Source organism: Scophthalmus maximus, chromosome 21, assembly GCF_022379125.1.
Source record: "Scophthalmus maximus strain ysfricsl-2021 chromosome 21, ASM2237912v1, whole genome shotgun sequence".
Classification (NCBI taxonomy): Eukaryota; Metazoa; Chordata; class Actinopteri; order Pleuronectiformes; family Scophthalmidae; genus Scophthalmus; species Scophthalmus maximus.
Window position 1 is genome coordinate 5034205 of NC_061535.1, and position 17207 is coordinate 5051411.

The window sequence follows — 17207 nt, forward strand, 5'->3', positions numbered from 1 at the left end:
GACAACAACTTGATGAAATATGAATGAGAACACTTCACTGAAAAGACATTGCAGGAAAGCTAATTAAACTCTTTTGATTTATAGTTTATGGTCCTTTAAAATTATTGCACCTTGTAAAATCAATGCATAAAGAATTAACCACAATGAAATGTGTATTTCAAGGATATGTCCTCAAATCCTACTTTGCTGTTGTACATCACTGGAGATGACATCAGTCACTGCAAGTAGAAAACTGTGCAGAACACAGAGGCAACATTTTTTTTAAATCCCTGACATCCTACCCATCCAAGGGACATACCCCAACTCCCTAAGTTAAATGTGCATGGTGCAAAAATAATAAACAGGTTTTTTTTATGTGGCAAAAGAATGTGACTGAGACAAGACAGCTTGTTTTTTCCAAACAGATCCAGGCCAAAGGCAGAAACGCTGCTACTGTGGATTAAGAGATCCCAACACTAACTTAACAGATCTATGAACAGCAGAGCTCTAGCAGAGAGGACAGTCTGCTTACATTAGGTGTGGTTATTGCATACCTCGAATTATATAAAAGCTACACGAGTGCTATATGTACTTTGAGGTCAAGACTAGTAATTGGGTGCAGACAGTGTCGCTGCAATTCTCCGTCTCGGAGAACGCTCCTCTCGTGACAACCTGAAGAACATTATACATGATTCATGCAGACTTTGACTTAATCAAGTGCAAGTTGTGAAAATCATTTGCCATTTTCAGCGTTTCAGTAGCTATACGGGCCCCTCCGCAACCGCTGCTCCCTCCTTTGCCTCCCTTTGTTCTCCCCAGCTCTAATAGGTTTTCCCCTGCCACACACAATTCACTTTTTTTTTTCTCCTTTTCCCCAGCTTCCCCATCCCATCCCCCTACGCCCCCTTTTAGTGCAGTGCCCAGTGTCGACTGGAGCATTTGAGCAATTTGAAATTAAAGCAAACAATGGGCAGGCACTCCCAGGGACCTCTCGCTCACCATATTACACGGAGGACGCTCGTGTGCTCTTGCGCATTATTGGCAAGTCATTACGTTTCTCTGGAAACCGAGAACGGGAGCTCGCTCAGAGGAATCGGTGATGCAAGCAGCAGCTGAGTGCTTGGAACAGTGTGTGTATGTGTGGGTGTGTGTGTGTGTGTGTGCGCGTGTGTGCGCGTGTGTTCAGGAACATCCTTGGCAACAGCATGGGGATGCTGTCAAACCAAAACTGTACATTGACAGCTCTCATGTAGGTTTTCTCCAAGCCAATTAAATATTTTTTATAAGATAAATGTATTCATCTTCACAATTAAAAGTTGTCTCATATCTACTGGCTGTATACTCATTAGGCCTCTATACCTTTTACATTTTTCCTCCAGTTTTTAATCATAATGAAACAGCATGGTGGAAAAAAACATTTCATTTAAGAATGACAAGTTCCAAAACAAGTTGTTAACCAAGATTCAAATTCATAAAAATAGCACACACTGCAACCACACAAATATTACCTGTCATACACTTTAAAAGTGTAAAAACTGTAAATAAAAAGAAGAAGTGTTCTGTATGTGTGTGCTTTGTAGTCTAATGGACAACATAGCATAAGTTTCATACTGTGACACTTATTTTGTTTTGAGTTCATTAAGCTGCACTAAAACACCTAAAGGATGCATGTGTTGATGTGCACAAACAAAATAACATCTGAAAAACATTCCATGTTAGAGATATAGAATGAATTGTTAAGCCTGTAGCATTATCACGAATACACCCACCGTCTGATGTGAGTGCCTGGCTTCTGAGAGGATAGGGCTGCAAAACTAATTTTAAATATAGAAAAAAAATCTCATACAAAAGGGAAACTGTCCAGAAGTGACAGCAACAATGCATATAAATGTGTTTGGTCTGCTTGAACCATATGTCCAAAAATAAAGGTGATCCAGTGGTGCAACTACAGCTTCTTTTCATTTCTAATTATTTTTGCCCTGTAGTTTCTTGATTAATCCCTTTTTTATTTATTATATTTTCGTCAGACATTGACAATGATGTGACAGTGACAGTATTGCAATTTAAGGAATGAAATAGCCTGTTTTCAGAATCGGTCCAGGCATTTTAAAAAACAACATAAAGATATGAAGTAAGTGAGGTGGAAAAAAAGGAGCTACTGTCCAGCAGTAAAATTCAAGACTATAGCCAGACAGTCAAAAACTTGATTCATCACTTAATTGGTAATCCCGTAAAATCAGTCCAATGAAGGGAGGGATCAATACCTAGTGAACAGATAAATTGACAATTTTTCCACATTTTGTCCAACCAACAGTCCAGCATCTTTGAATATTACGTTGGAAATAATATAAAGCGAGAAAGACAATTTGTGAATCAAATTTTTTAGCTTTAAAGTATCTTTTTGAATCACTCAATCATCAAAAACACATCAATTAAATTGTGGTTGAGTGGTTGATTGATTAATCAACAAATAATCTCAGCACTAACTTTAGCCATTACATAAAACAGTGAAATTGAACATTATGAATAATCAGCAACAAGAAAACGTTCACATTTCTTTTCTTTGGGGCTCTGCAACATGTGTCCACTCAGCAGATGAAGAATCACTGCCCATGACGTACACAGAGTTTAAGCAGACAGTCACATCATGTGTTCTCTAAACACCCTGCTCTGCTGCAGGGACTGGTGGGTCTCTGTCAGATTACTGCCAGATTACTAGCCTCCAAGTTGCTAACGTTGACACAGAGTCGTGCACAGCGGAGTGAAGCGAGATCCCTTGCTCCACAAACTTTCAAACCATCCCCGCCATGTGGAGCCAACATGGAAGCTCGCGAGCCAATCACACGGCTCCCTGTCAGCGGGGCACGCACACCAACGCGCCGTGCGTCATTACGCACTTCCTGTTCTCTACGAGGTCCCCGCTCCGCTCCTCAGCCCGTAGCACCGTGAACTGAATGTTTTGGCGAAAAAAATACGGTGTCGAAGAGGAACGCGAGCGCGTTCGTAACATGACACCGCGGCCGAGCGGGACCTAGAGCGGCGCGGCGGCGGCGAGAGGGGCGCGCTCGGCGACGGTTTCGGTTTAACTTTTTTTGTATTCCCATCCATCCGCATGTCCGCTTTCTTCGTAGATGGTCTCCGGCGAGCGCTGTCTGGCGGCGGACGACGGGCTCTCGACGAATAACATGAAGGAGATGATTGGCGGGTGCTGCGTGTGCTCGGACGAGAGGGGCTGGGCGGAGAACCCGCTGGTGTACTGCGACGGACACGGCTGCAACGTCGCCGTGCATCAAGGTAAGCCGCGCACGCTCGGCTCGGCTCGGCTCGGCTAGCTGCTAGCCTCGCTAGCTCACCGACTAGTTAGCGTTGTCTTGTTGCAAGGTTATGGAGCGCTCCGTGTGGATCCTCCTCCTCCTCCTCCCTCCCCCCTCCTCCTCCTCCCCCTCCTCCGCCGCCGCCGCCGCCTGCCCTCACCCACGCCAGGCTGAGGTCAGGCTCAACCAACCCGGGCAGCTAAAGCAGTCCACTGCGTTGTGCTCCGGCAGCTAATCCGCCGTGGACGATGGTTGGCAGCTGTTTGTTGTTTTTTTTAAACATATGTCTGACTGGAGTTGTGTTAATTCCCATTTTAATCCCACCAGAAACTGACATGTGGACACATTAGTTCGCCATACAGTTATGGTGGAAACCTCCTTTAAATGTGTGACGCAGCTCACTGACTTATTCAAGGGGCACGTATTCAGACCCTGTTGTTTGCGTTTCTGAGTCCAACACTTTGCATCGGATCACGCTGCAGAACACGTTGGTTTTTCTAATGGCTGCACGTTAGCTTCTGGTGTGTGTGTGTGTGTGTTTGTGTGTGTGTGTGTGTCACTGGCGCAGAGAGCGTATTACCCAAGATGACTCCAGCGATGACGCACAGTGTTTACACATCCAACAGCTGAGCGTGTGACCATTTGGCAAACAGCAGTGGGGAGAATGAAAACTATTTGAAACATCTGCAGCCACACAGATGCACGTCAGCGTGCTCGCGCGGGGAGCAGAGCTCGTTTGTTGTTGTTGTTCGTAATAGTTTGGGCTGTTCAATGCACATGACAGGAGCAAGTCAAATTGTTACATACATGGCTCTCAGACCCCCCCCCCCCCTCTGTAATATGACATGTGGACACATGTTGTTATTATTAAGCACACAGCTGTGGCAATTTCATACTCATTTTGATATTAAGGGTGAACCTATTCTCTCAGCCTGTAGAGCCTTATGGCAGTGTTGCGTTGTTTGGACTATTATTATGAAACTGATGAGAGATCTAGACAAGGGATTATTTTTAGTCTGTGAATCAATTTGCTCCATCAACCACACTCAGACCTAGCTATCTTATTGTTAGGTCTGTCCACAATAGATGAGGATTTTTGAAGCCTTGGTACAAAGTGTAACTAAGGATTGAAAGCTGCAAAACATTCGGGACAGGTAGTTGGAGCACAGGTAAACCCGCTGTTACACATCCATTCACTGTTCAGATGTGGTCTGGATACAATCCTTGGGTTACAAAGTTGGTCATGCAATATATATTGGTATTAGATGAGTTGTACCATATTAGTTAAGAATAAACGGGTTTGATTTAGATAAGCGAGGACGCTCATATCATTTCACACGTTTCCTTGTCCACATCTGCCCCTCAACTACAGTTATGATGGCATCGGCTTAAATTAAACATATTTGCCCGGTACAGTTAAGTATCAACATTCAACTGTGTTCAGTGGCGGACTGGAGTCTGCATTAAAGGGGCAGTAAGCGATTCTAAAACAATACACGCTTTGTAAAAATCAGCAAATGTTTCCTCACCGTCCACCAGCGGTCGCATTCGTGCGTGCGCCGAAATAAAATCTGTGTTTTCGTCTCTGCCAAGGCTCTGCAAATCGGAAACTAAAAAATGGTGCGGAGACACCATTCAACAATGCAAGTGCCGTTTGTGAGATATGCATCACTCATCGACACCTTAAGAGGAGTGGTGCTGCAGCTGCGAGGTCTTAGCCTAGTGGTTAGTGCGTTGGACTCCCACACCCAAAGTCGCGGGCTCGTGGCCCGGCCAGAGCGGTAAAATTATAACAACAACAAAGAGAGAAACAAGGTTTCTCGAAAACTGCCCCTTTAAATTAATCAACAATCATTTTAGTATGCTGCGGAGGATGCAATACAGTTAGAGTCAGTACAATGTTGAGCATGTGTTTCCAGTTTTATGAGGGAGAGGTCAAATGAATATCGTGGACAATTTTAATTTAGGTATGGTGTAGCCAGTTTGTAAATCACATTCTTATCATTGATTCCGATATGTGTTGATAATATCAGAGATCCTGCCACTGTCCCAGGGGCTTAAAATATTTAGTAGCACAGGCAAACCATGTCAGCTGTCGGCCGGGAGATATAAAATCAACGGCAGTGTTTCAACAGTCTGTCAGATCAAAGCTCTGCGTCCTATCACATGAAAATATAAAAGGTGTAGAGATGATGGTGTGATATCTGTGCAGACGTGACAATGTTTTGTCTTGTTTGTTGTGTAGCTGTATTTGTCAGCATGTTTTCATTGTTGTTGTTTAAATGCATTTTGTGGTATAATGACTTACGCCTTTAACGCTCCTCTTCGTCTCTCCTCAGCCTGCTACGGTATTGTCCAGGTACCCACTGGACCTTGGTTCTGCAGAAAGTGTGAATCTCAGGAGAGAGCGGCCCGAGTGGTGAGTCGCACTCTTATGTGTCCATTCATCATTTATGAGTGAATAACAGATCACTTCTGGTTAAAAATGGTGGCGTTAATGATCTTCGTTGATACAATTATTAGGAAATACACCACGAAAATAGCAAAAGATAAGACCTTGTAACATCAGGAAACAAACCAGTCCAAGGTGCGTTCTCCGAATGATTTTTTCACGATGAGATTACATACAATATCAATGCAAGGTCGATGTAAAGACGCAAAATTTGTTTCATTCGCTTTACTCGCTCGAGTTCAAATATTTCAACTCGAGGAGAGTTAAGCAAATGACACAAATTTGACGTAATACTGAGATTCTCCCGAAGTCACTGACATCAGTGTCTGAAAGAGAGCTGGCGAATATTCCCACTAGAGTAAATACCAAGCTCTCACAAGTAACGTGACATGAGCAATTGCTTTTTGTCTTTGGTATCTGTGAATGCACCGTTGCTGTTACCGTTTACTTGACATATGCTGTTTATCACAGTGTAACAGCTGGGATGTCTTGGATGTTTGAAAGAGTTTTCCTGTGATTTTAAACAAAATAAACCCTAAGAGGGAATTGTATGGCACTAAAATAAATAAATATAGAACTATAGTATAATTGTGTCACTCACAAGTAACAAATGTTTTTTCAGTTAACCTATAGATTATTTTCTGCTTTGCCTTGTCCTGAGATACAAAAAGATACAAAATAAAATCTGACATATTTTAACATAAAAAAAGCAGCCAGGCACTAGTTCCCTCTTTTGCTTGTAATAAGTTTGTGATGCGTCTGCCAACCAACGTAAACCCAGTGCTTTATTCCACAGTGGATAAAGTAAAATATGATGGCATCCTGTTGTCTTCGATGGACATCATATATCAAAGTGGCCAACCAGCAAAACAAAAAAAAGGGATGTGTTGGTGAAAAAGTACTTTCTTTCTCATTCCGAATGAGAGTCGGAGTCATTGTTCATCGCAATCTCTACCGTACACGTTACCCAGCTCTGCATTTTGGTAAAAGTTGCAGTATCAAAAGTGACGAGAGACATTAAACCTCTTTCTGTGGAGCGTCCACCTGCACCCACAGGATTTTCTGCGTCACGTGCCTGCTCCCAATCTCCCACTGTGCCACTGCCTTTTACCCCACGTGTGCCCGTTAGCCCATTGTCTGTGTTCAGTTCCAGTTACCATCACATTTCACCAAATGCTTGTTAATCAGGTTTAAAAACCTCTGTAAAATATTACCATAGATGCTGTTTGAGTGTGGTCAGTACTGTGGCATACTCTGGTGTGCCACATCTCCCCCTAACCCTAAGCTATGCAGTCTGCATCATAACAGCACATTGCAATGTCACTGCACATGCAGGATCGGAGCCTTGGGAAACTCTGCATGGCCAACATTTAATGCAGGACCTTTATTGTTGCGTGCTCCTCACAGAAGTCTGACTCTTGTCACTTAGGACTGAACTGAATTGGGCTAAAGAGCTTTCATATTTTACGTTTGGTCTTTGTGGAACTTTGCGAACAAAACCAAAAGCTGGTATGGCTTGATGAGTGATCACGGAAAATGTCTTAAGGACCTTTCAAGATTTTGTCAGGGCAAGGTAAACTCACAGTTGCAATGGCAGATTTTGGCAAATTATACTTTTTTTTCATGTTTTGTTATGAGAAGCAAATAAAACCTCTGCGTAAACACACTTTAAAACATAGTCTTTCTTTAAAAATTTAATTCTGGATTTTCTCTTACTTCAAGATTTAAAAAAAATTAAAACAGTAAAGTTGCAACAATCAAAAACCACTAATAATAATTCTTATTACTGACTAAGTCTGGTGGCCTAAGCTCTGCAAATGCCACAGTTACTGTTTACTTACATTTTTTGTAAGTTAATGAAATTAGGTGGTTTTGATGTGTTTTGTGTAGGGAATGTGTTTATTTGTCTTCACATCCAAAAAATCAACAGAACATGGAATTCTCCCCAGGTTTCCCAAACCTTTTTCCATGCAGATGTATGTGGAGTTTGATACAGACACTAGGAATGATCTGCCCGCATACTGTGTTCGTGTGTGTGTGAACACACAGGGCAAAGTTTAGCATCATAACTAGGTTTTCCTTTAACCTCTGAACCCTTTTACATGGTATCGCAGAGCGTGATTTATGGCAGAGATGTGCACGTACACGTGTAGGAATGTCTCAAGTGTGGAAAATCTTCACATCGAATCTGGTGCATGGAGTGACGCGGTTCACTCTGCATGAAGGTTTGTGCGTACAGACTCGTTTGTCCCGGCTTGTAATTAATGACATCAATTTATGTGTGTGTTCACAAAGAATTGCATGGTGCGCCAAGTTAGCTGGCAACTATAACCAGAGGTTGCATTAGACTTCCTGTTTAGGATCTTAGAATACTGTAATAATAAAGTCATTTTATTTTCCTTCATTTTATTTTAAATGTTTTAATGATAGTGAGACATGGCCTATTTAATGGCATTTCATTTTCAAAAAAATATATTAAAATAAGATTTAATATACAGAACTAGAGATGGTACCATTTTTCCCATTCCGATACCTGGACTTTGCATATCGACCAGATCCGTGTATCGTTCCAAAAATAAAATAACTTTTTAAACTTCTTTTAACAGCTGTATACTACTAACTGTCTATGAAAGTGATGGTTTGTTATCATTGTTTTTTGGCCTGGCTCAGGTTAAACCCTTTGAAATGTTGAGAATGTCAAAAGGTCCAGAATTAAGTCGAACTAAATCAGAGATATATATATATTTTTTAAATGCCGAGAATAATGTTGGAATGGCAAAGAATATATATCAAACTACCAATGTAAGTGAATGTGACTGCCTTAACAAATTGCCTTGTGTAGATGAATTGGTTAAATTTTTCTTCAGAATAAGTTTTGGTAAGAAGGAAACAAATTTGTAACACAAACGCAATGTAACAATCTGCATCAGATCTTGTAAGAGATTTTGCAAAAAAACTCTTCTGTTCAGAAGGAGAAACCACTCAAGTTTTAGAAGATGTCACTCATCTTGATGGACTAGAGAAGTTGAATTAATTTTGATATTTCAACGTTATCTTCAACATTTAAACTTTATCCTCGGAATAGAATTTTTCTTTTTTCTGGGACTTACTTCGACTTATTCTCGACAATTCAACCTTATTCATATAATTTCCTTCTTGATTCTCAAAACTGCAAAAGAAAAAGAATATTCTTCGCCTTTTTCAAATTTATTTATTCTGTACCAAAGTGCTGAAGCTGGACACATTAAATAAAGACAATATCAACATAACACTGCAGTAAAGGCAGCAATTTTTAAAAAAGGAAAAAAATCCCTTTTAAGAAAGATGAATTTTAAGATTTGTGAGTAGAAGCATCTTGAATGTCTTGTTTGAGAGGAGTCACGTGCAGCAGAAAAATATTGGTGGGAGAAAAAGAAGAAGAATGAAATCCGCTTGGAACACACACACACACACACACACACACACACACACACACACACACACACACACACACACACACACACACACACACACACACACACACACACACACACACACACACACACACACACACACACACACACACAGTGTCCTCCCAATTTGTATCCTTCGGTTTAGGCCTTGAGATGAGGAACACCAGATTATAAGTGAGGTGAGGAAGAGCTGCCAATTGTCAGACTGAGAGCAGCATAAATAATTGCCTGTGAAATACTAATACAGATGGAAGAATGAAAAACGGATGTTGAGTGGAAGACAGCGAGGACAGTTTCCTTTCTTGCGCCCATTCAGGGCGTCTCTCGGCCGTTCGGTGTTACCTCACCTTAAGTAGACAAGGTTGACCTGTTGTTTCTGACCTGATGTCTCGTCTTTACCCACAGAGATGTGAGCTGTGTCCCCACAAAGATGGAGCCCTAAAGAGGACAGACAACGGAGGTAGAATCCCTCAAGCCTCACAGAAAACACACACACGCACGTCATTAATTGCGCGTCACCGGCAAGTTTAAGGGGTGTGAGCGTGCTGGGAGAGTTATGTAGCTGTTTGTTGTGTGTGCTGCCTCTCTGTACCGTCCTTGCCAGTCCGTGTTTTATGAGAGTGTGTGAGTGTGTGTGTATGTTTATGAGGGGGCGGGCCAGGATGGGTATAGTGCATGGCCTGTGAGGAGTCTCCTCTCTGGGTTCATTGGGAGGTCAGCTTGGTGGAGACTGTAAATATTGTGTGTGTGTGTGTGTGTGTGTGTGTGTGTGTGTGTGTGTGTGTGTGTGTGTGTGTGTGTGTGTGTGTGTGTGTGTGTGTGTGTGTGTGTGTGTGTGTGTGTGTGTGTGTGTGTGTGTGTGTGTGTGTGTGTGTGTGTGTCTCTCTCAGAGAGAGAGAGAGGCACAGCTGTGGGATTGTGTCCAGGCCTGCAGGGAGGCATCAGGACAACACTAACACACACCGTTTTACTACTTTCTCTTTTATTTTGCCCTTCCTGTGACCCCTCTCCCTCTCTCCTTCTCCTCTCCTCTTCTTCCAGTCCTGCTCTCACCATCCCTTTCCCCTACCGTCCATTTCTCTGCTCTTGTCAGTTGCTTGCCACTTGTTGATCTGTGTGCTGGTTTGCTGTTATTTCAGGTGGGAGAGTGATAAAGCAGAGCGGAGGGATTAGTCTGAAACGGGTATTTGATCCAGTATCTTAACATGTAGCTGGCAGAGAAAAAAGAAGTGGGGAAGAGATTGAGTTTACAGCTGCTCGTCCTGACCCCTGTCTCCATAAGTTATGGATACTCATTTATTGGTGCTGCCGTTTAAAGAGAGAACTTAAGAAAGTAAAAATAATTTGCTGAAAGGTGTCCGTCCCATCCGTGCATATGGCAGCAGTATGCCAATTTTAAATTTGAGTGCCTGTGCTTGATTGTACTGATGTAGTTTCCCTGTGCTTGTGGTTCATTACTCGCTACAATAAGAGCCACATACGTTTTTTAACTTGTTGTTGGTGTCATGGTTTTAACACTGTTTCCATAGATGCTCATTAAGCCATTAGCATGAGCTGGCCGCTCTTTTCCCATTTTTCAGTTTATTTGAAATCATAAAACATTTAAATCTACTGATGGGCCAAATTTAAGCTCCATGTCCCAACACATCGTGCTCTGATGACTCCGAAGTTCATGCGGGACGTGTCGCTATGTTTTTCGGGGGCCAAAAGTGCGAACGCTCACTTTGAGGAGGAAAGCTGTACCACTTTTATAGTCCTGTTTTATAGGCCTTTTCCAGATTCTTGGAGGGACTTCAAAACAACAACATGCCCCCCATTTCACACCCATTCCCTCCCCTCCGTCCCGCCCTCTGCCCTCCTCCCCCTGTCCTGCTTACCAGGTCAAAGGCAGGTCAGGGGTTCAACTGTAAGTTTAAGCCTGTTTTTGTTCCTGCGATGGGGGAAAAACAGACACCTCCAGCATGGCAGGAGACTCCCACTTCCATTTGACCTCCCGTTCACCTCCTCCAGCTCCTCCTCGGCCCGTCGTCAATCCTACCGCGTCGTCAATCCCTACCGCCACTCTGCCATGCCCCTGCTGTCACTCTCCCGCCCCCAGTTTGTCTTCACTGACAGGCAGCTGTGCGTGTGTCAGGGCTCAATAAATGGCTACTTGAATAGATTAACAGCCAATTTACAAATTAAAGCATTTGCCGTTCAAAGTACAATTTTCTGAGTTTAAGTTTTTTTTACCAAGCTGATAAAATTCTGTAAGTGATGTATGTAACAGTATTCTTTAGGGTATGTCCCCCATATTTCAATTACAGAGTTTTACTGTAGCTCACTGTTAAGACTTGCAGCCTACAAATCAAATGTCACTTTGAAATCTCTTCAGGACATTAGCAGATGCTTTATGATTCCTTATACAAACCTTGAAGAGTCGACCCCAACATATTATAATCTCTTTTTCTGTGTGTGTGTGTGTGTATGCAGCGGCTGATGGTTGTTCTCGTCTTGTCGTTGCAGGCTGGGCCCATGTGGTTTGTGCCCTTTACATACCTGAGGTGGAGTTTGCTAACGTCTCCACCATGGAGCCCATAGTGCTGCAGTCTGTGCCACACGATCGCTACAACAAGGTAACGACTTTCATCTGCGTCACATGTAAAAAAAAAAAAACTAAAAAAAAAACCATTTGCAATGCAATCAAGAAGCACTGAGTCTGTCCCTGAATAAAAATGTTTTCTAATTATGTGTGTGTGTGTTTGTATGTGCATAGACATGTTACATCTGTGAGGACCAGGGCAGAGAGAGTAAAGCAGCCACTGGAGCCTGTATGACCTGCAACAAACATGGCTGCAGGCAGGCCTTCCACGTGACATGGTGAGACGCGTTCACATCACATGAACCGCACGAAAAAAAGGAGACCGTCCCTCAGATTCATGTAAAGATTTGCTGTGGGGTCATAAGCAAAAACTTTAGAGATAGCAAGCATATTAAAATTATTCCATATATGCTTTAAATTACAACATAGCTTGGTTTAGAGGGTTTACATTTTTTATACCCTATCTGATCCTGCCTGCCTGTGTACAAATCATATTCACACGTTCAGTACTTGCTTATTTTTTATTAACATATAAATGTTGTATTTTCTTCAACATCACTCTATGCCTCAGTGCCCAGTTTGCGGGTTTGTTATGTGAGGAACAAGGATCGGATGCAGACAACGTCAAGTACTGTGGATATTGCAAATACCACCACAGCAAATTGGTAAGATTCCCAATGCTCTCTGTACATAATCTTTTGATAATCTAAACCACCTCTTCACACATCTATAGAGAATGTTTCACTCTTCTCAAATGAAAAAGAAGGTTGAACCCATTTCTCCTCATTTGAGGAAAAATTAGAAAATTTTGTATTTTGATTTGGTTTCAAGTTTAAGATGGTTAAGCCTTGACTGTAATAGTCAATTGAGTAGCAAGGGTGTGTTTTTCTAAATATGATAGTATAGACACAAACTTTGAAATTTGCCCACAGTGCATGAAAAGTCTCAACGACTAACTTGTATTAGTCTCATGAGTCTGAAGTTGTGTTCGCATTGAAATTGTCCTGAACTCCTCCGGAGTTGCTGTATGTGAGAAAGCAAATGTCCGGCCCTTCTATCTACCTTTGTGTCCTCTCTCACTGGACCAATGCATCCCCCTGCTCTCTTCCACCTGTCCTTAACTCCTCCACCTTCTCCTTTCCATCAACCCCTCGTCGTTCCTCCCTTCCTGATTCCCCTAATCTCTCTGAGAGTGGCCAGCCGTACCCTCCCTAAACCCAGTCTGGTCGTAGGCGGTTGGGATTGCAGGTGCTGGATTGCATCCTTCTTTTTTACTACAGGGGCAAACGGGGCCAATCGGGGCTTAATAGTTATTTATTTATTTAAGATATTTTTGCAAAATTCTATTTCAGCTCTTGAGTTCTGTTCACCAACTGACTGATCAGTCATTTTGGTCTTTTATTATTTGGTGAGCAGGTCTAGTGTCTCTTTCAGCCGACTTGCTCAGATAAGATACCTGGTTTGAATTAAAAAGTTAGCGCTGTTTTCTTCTAGTAGTTTTTCTTGGTAAATATGATTAAAGGAGCGTAAAATTTACGTAAAGTCTCCATTTGATTGTTTACCTACATTTGTCACTGACTCCTGAATAATATATTTATTGTCCATAGTCACAGTCCTGACCATTCTGTTGAAGTGGCTTTGCGTTTTCAGATGTATTCTGACTATTTAATTGCATAATTTTGACCTATATTTATTGTCCATAGTCACAGTCCTGACCATTCTGTTGAAGTGGCTTTGCGTTTTCAGATGTATTCTGACTATTTAATTGCATAATTTTGACCTAAACGATGGATAACCTGCTATGGTCCAGAAAAATTACTTCGAACTGCATAAAGAGATGTATTATAATTGACACATTAACTGAAGAGTCGGTGTTGTGTTTACAAATTCGTTCCACTTATCGAATAGTTAACGCCCTCTAACAACACATATGTAAACTCTGCATCAGTTGGGGTAGGGAAGCAAATATGAAAACTAGAATTTGACTAAACCTCTTTGATTTCTGGATCTTTGCAAGGATGCACGTACACACGCACGCACACACACACACACACACACACACACACACACACACACACACACACACACACAAACACACACACACACACACACACACACACACACACACACACACACACACACAACATTTTGCAGTGTTAACACAAACCGATGGATATACTCCTGCTGTTCTATTAATGGTGTATGAATGACTTTTGGATGCTGGGGCATAATGTCATTAAGCCGGGATTGTATGGATGACAGGAATGTACGAGAGGGAATCGATGATGAAGAATGCAATGTTATTAGCAGAGTGGGTTTTCATAAAATACCACTTGATGGATGTTTACGCCGTGTTAGCAACATATGGTATTTGACAGGACTCAGTCAGCAGCCAGATCTAATTTCAAACTCAGATTATCCTTGTTCATTCAGGACTGCTGTGACATTTCCATAAAGATTTCAAGATAGCGATTTTATCAAGACAATGTAAGAATATTTTCCCCTATTTCTAAGCAGTTAAAATGCATATATTGATGTATCAGTTTAACATTTCCAATCACATGGACTGGGTGTTTGTAGCACACAACTTCATCTTGTTTCATCCGTCGTCTGTGACTGAGCTTGGCGAATCTTATAGCGTAACTTTTTATCATTCGCTGTTGTTGTGAAGCAACGTGTTTTTCCGGCCTGACCTCTAAAGTTGAATGATATTATATTTTCAACCATAATCTTTTTAATGTGTAATAAGGCACCGTACAGATTTACACTTACCATATGATTCAGACAGTGGAATGAGGAGGAAGTATCCTATGGTGCACCAGGTTTGCTCAGTTTTACGCGCAATGCCGAAAGAAACACAATTCCTGGTCACAGATCTGTACCTTTGAATACAGACCGGATAAACCCCATCCCTAATCTGTGCCTTCAGGTCACATGGCTGTAATTTGAGGGTGTCGTTTTTATCGCCATGGCAGATAATATAATACCTCTTTCACACCAAAATTACTGTGTAGACCCGTGTTTTTTAAACGTGGGTCGACCCGGGTTTAATCGGCAATTGGCCACTTTCACACTGAGAGCAGACCAGGGTCGAATGATTGTGTAGTGACAGTTGGCGACCATAGATGGCGGTAGAGAGCGGGTCGTGCCGTGAAACAAAGAAGAGAGAACAGTGTAGTAAACAACAGAAAGCATGGTAGCCAGTGAGCCGGTGGTCAACGTCACCTTATATCTTGTTCTTGTCACTCTTTCAAAGTTTACAAACTCAGCGCAGTGTTACGAGCCAAGCCTGACCCTTTAAGCAGGTGGCAATATGGGTTTTGAAGTGTGTGTATGAGAGAAGAAGAAGCTTGGCTCTGCGCGCTGTTGTTATGTACGTAGCTGCAGCCACAAGGAGAATGGGCTCCGCACATCATCCATGTTACCGACAGTTTATGGCCACTGTCTAATGAGAGACCGCCTGACGAGGCCGTGTGTCCGCCGAAGGGTTGAAATAAAGTGCCCCGTTGATGATGATCTTGATTGTGTTAGTTGTTACCACCAACGAGCCAAAGCTAGGCTAAGAGAGCTAGCTATATGCAAGAGGTCGCTTTACTATAGCTAGTGAGGTAACAGCAGTTACCGACGGAGGAGTCGAGCCTTCGTCGCCTCCGTCATCGCGCAAATTAGCGGATTCACCCGGCTGTGACGTTCACATCAATGCCGATCGGAGATGAAGCCGATTATTACCCGGGTCTATTGCAGAGTCATTTGAGCCGGGGCTGAATGCCGATTAAACGTTTTCACACTGCAGAAAACGCCGGGTGTTAGCGGGTTTAAACAGGGTTTTTTTGGCCAGTGTGAAAGGGGCTTAAGTAAGAGTAAGCTGGCTTGTGCTGAGATCGATTGCCAACACCCCTCAAAAGTGTCGCACAATGCCTCTTTGGATCCCGTTTTTGGCAATGGTGTTTTAGAATGACAATGAAACAGATCGACACACCTCCGTTGTGTTTTAAAAGCTTTTTCTTTTTAGTATTGATAGTTTATCAATGCTTGAATGACTTTGCCTAATGGTTACATTTGGTCAGTGATAGTTGTTAAAAGAATGGCCTTTTCTACATTGGAGGTAAAATGTTTTTGTTTGAACGATCACTGCAACCATAAATTCACCCTGTAGTGAACAATTAACAATCTCATATAACCATCATTTTGTTATCAGTGCTCATGATAATGTTTTTTAACTGTTTTTTCTTTTTTTATTTTGAGTTATCCTTAAGTTCAGACAGCTTTTTTTAGTTTAAGGTCTGTTCATTTTTTTTTTTTTAAATGTTAGAGATGTTCCAATACCATTTTTACCTTTTTCAATACAGATTCCGATACCTGGACTTTGTGTATTAGCCGTTACCCAGCATCGATGCCAGTGTATTTAAAGAAATAACAACTTATAAAACATATATCAACAGCTGTATGATACTAACCCTTTATGGAAGTGATTATAATATCATAATATCATTGTTGTTTGGCCTGGCTCAGGTTAAACCCTTTGAAAAACAGATACACACTGAGACTGAATGCGATAGAACTTCTTTTATTGTCTAGTTTGACAGTTGTAACTGAAAAATAACACAAGTAAATAAATCTAGGAATAAAAAACAATCCCTTTAGAAAGAACTGTTTAAACTGCACGCGCAGTTTAGAAAAACAAGTTACCTTAAGTCTGTATCTTTCACACTAACAGTATAAAACAACAAGTCCTTACACGTTGCCGTTGTACTTGTGGGACTTTCCATCGTAAAATATTGTCAAACTACTGACATTTTCTCTAGCTTTGGCCAAGGCCTTACTACTGGAAATCACTACTTCTTCACAGCTCAAACAGTATTTGCCCATGGCAGTACGTAGCAACTGCTGTTAGGAGCGGGGAAGAAGAAGAAGGGATATCGGGTTAAACTAATATACTCTAAAGATGTGGTATCAGATCGCTACATAGATTTGCTTACTTGCAAATGCTCGACCCAGCATTTTTTCGGCAGCATTGGAGCCATTTCGCTACTGGTATCGGAACATCTCTTTAAAAAATATTTTAGTTCTCTTTTTATTTTTTTAGTAAAATTTTTAAGCCTCTTTTCTGTTGACTTCATCCAGTAACCTGGAGTTCCTCTTTACCTTTTAGCAAAGGAGGAGGAGGGGCCGTGGTAGTAGGTCTCAAAGCTTATGTGACTCTTCCTCTCAGTGTATGGATAGACCCCCAGACGAGGACAAGAAGGTAAGACAGCTCACCCCCTCTATGCCTTCCCACCCAAGAATGTGACCCCACCAAAGACAAACGTCCTCACTATTAAATGGGCCCACTGTGAAGGGGTCAGGCGAATCCTCTGTATAACCATTGATCAATAATCATTTTCACTCGCTTTCATAATGGTTTGCACAATTAGCATTTATTGAAACAT

General features: G+C 41.9%; 1 protein-coding gene across 7 annotated transcripts in view; it reads left to right on the plus strand.

Annotated features, from left to right (window-relative positions):
• Positions 1 to 2362: 2362 nt before the first annotated feature.
• The window catches only part of mllt10 (MLLT10 histone lysine methyltransferase DOT1L cofactor), a 42047-nt gene continuing 27202 nt past the window's right edge, over positions 2363 to 17207 (plus strand). For 2 of the 7 annotated variants that reach the window (XM_035618915.2, XM_035618917.2), the window contains exons 1-7: positions 2364 to 3273; positions 5633 to 5712; positions 9603 to 9657; positions 11703 to 11812; positions 11953 to 12056; positions 12350 to 12443; positions 16931 to 17023. In XM_035618915.2, the coding sequence (XP_035474808.2) occupies positions 3111 to 3273; positions 5633 to 5712; positions 9603 to 9657; positions 11703 to 11812; positions 11953 to 12056; positions 12350 to 12443; positions 16931 to 17023 (699 nt within the window). In that variant the 5' untranslated portion in view covers positions 2364 to 3110. Of the gene's footprint in view, positions 3274 to 5632; positions 5713 to 9602; positions 9658 to 11702; positions 11813 to 11952; positions 12057 to 12349; positions 12444 to 16930; positions 17024 to 17207 lie in introns of all 7 variants that reach the window. The other 5 variants (XM_035618918.2, XM_035618920.2, XM_035618916.2 and 2 more) reach the window with 4 other exon arrangements.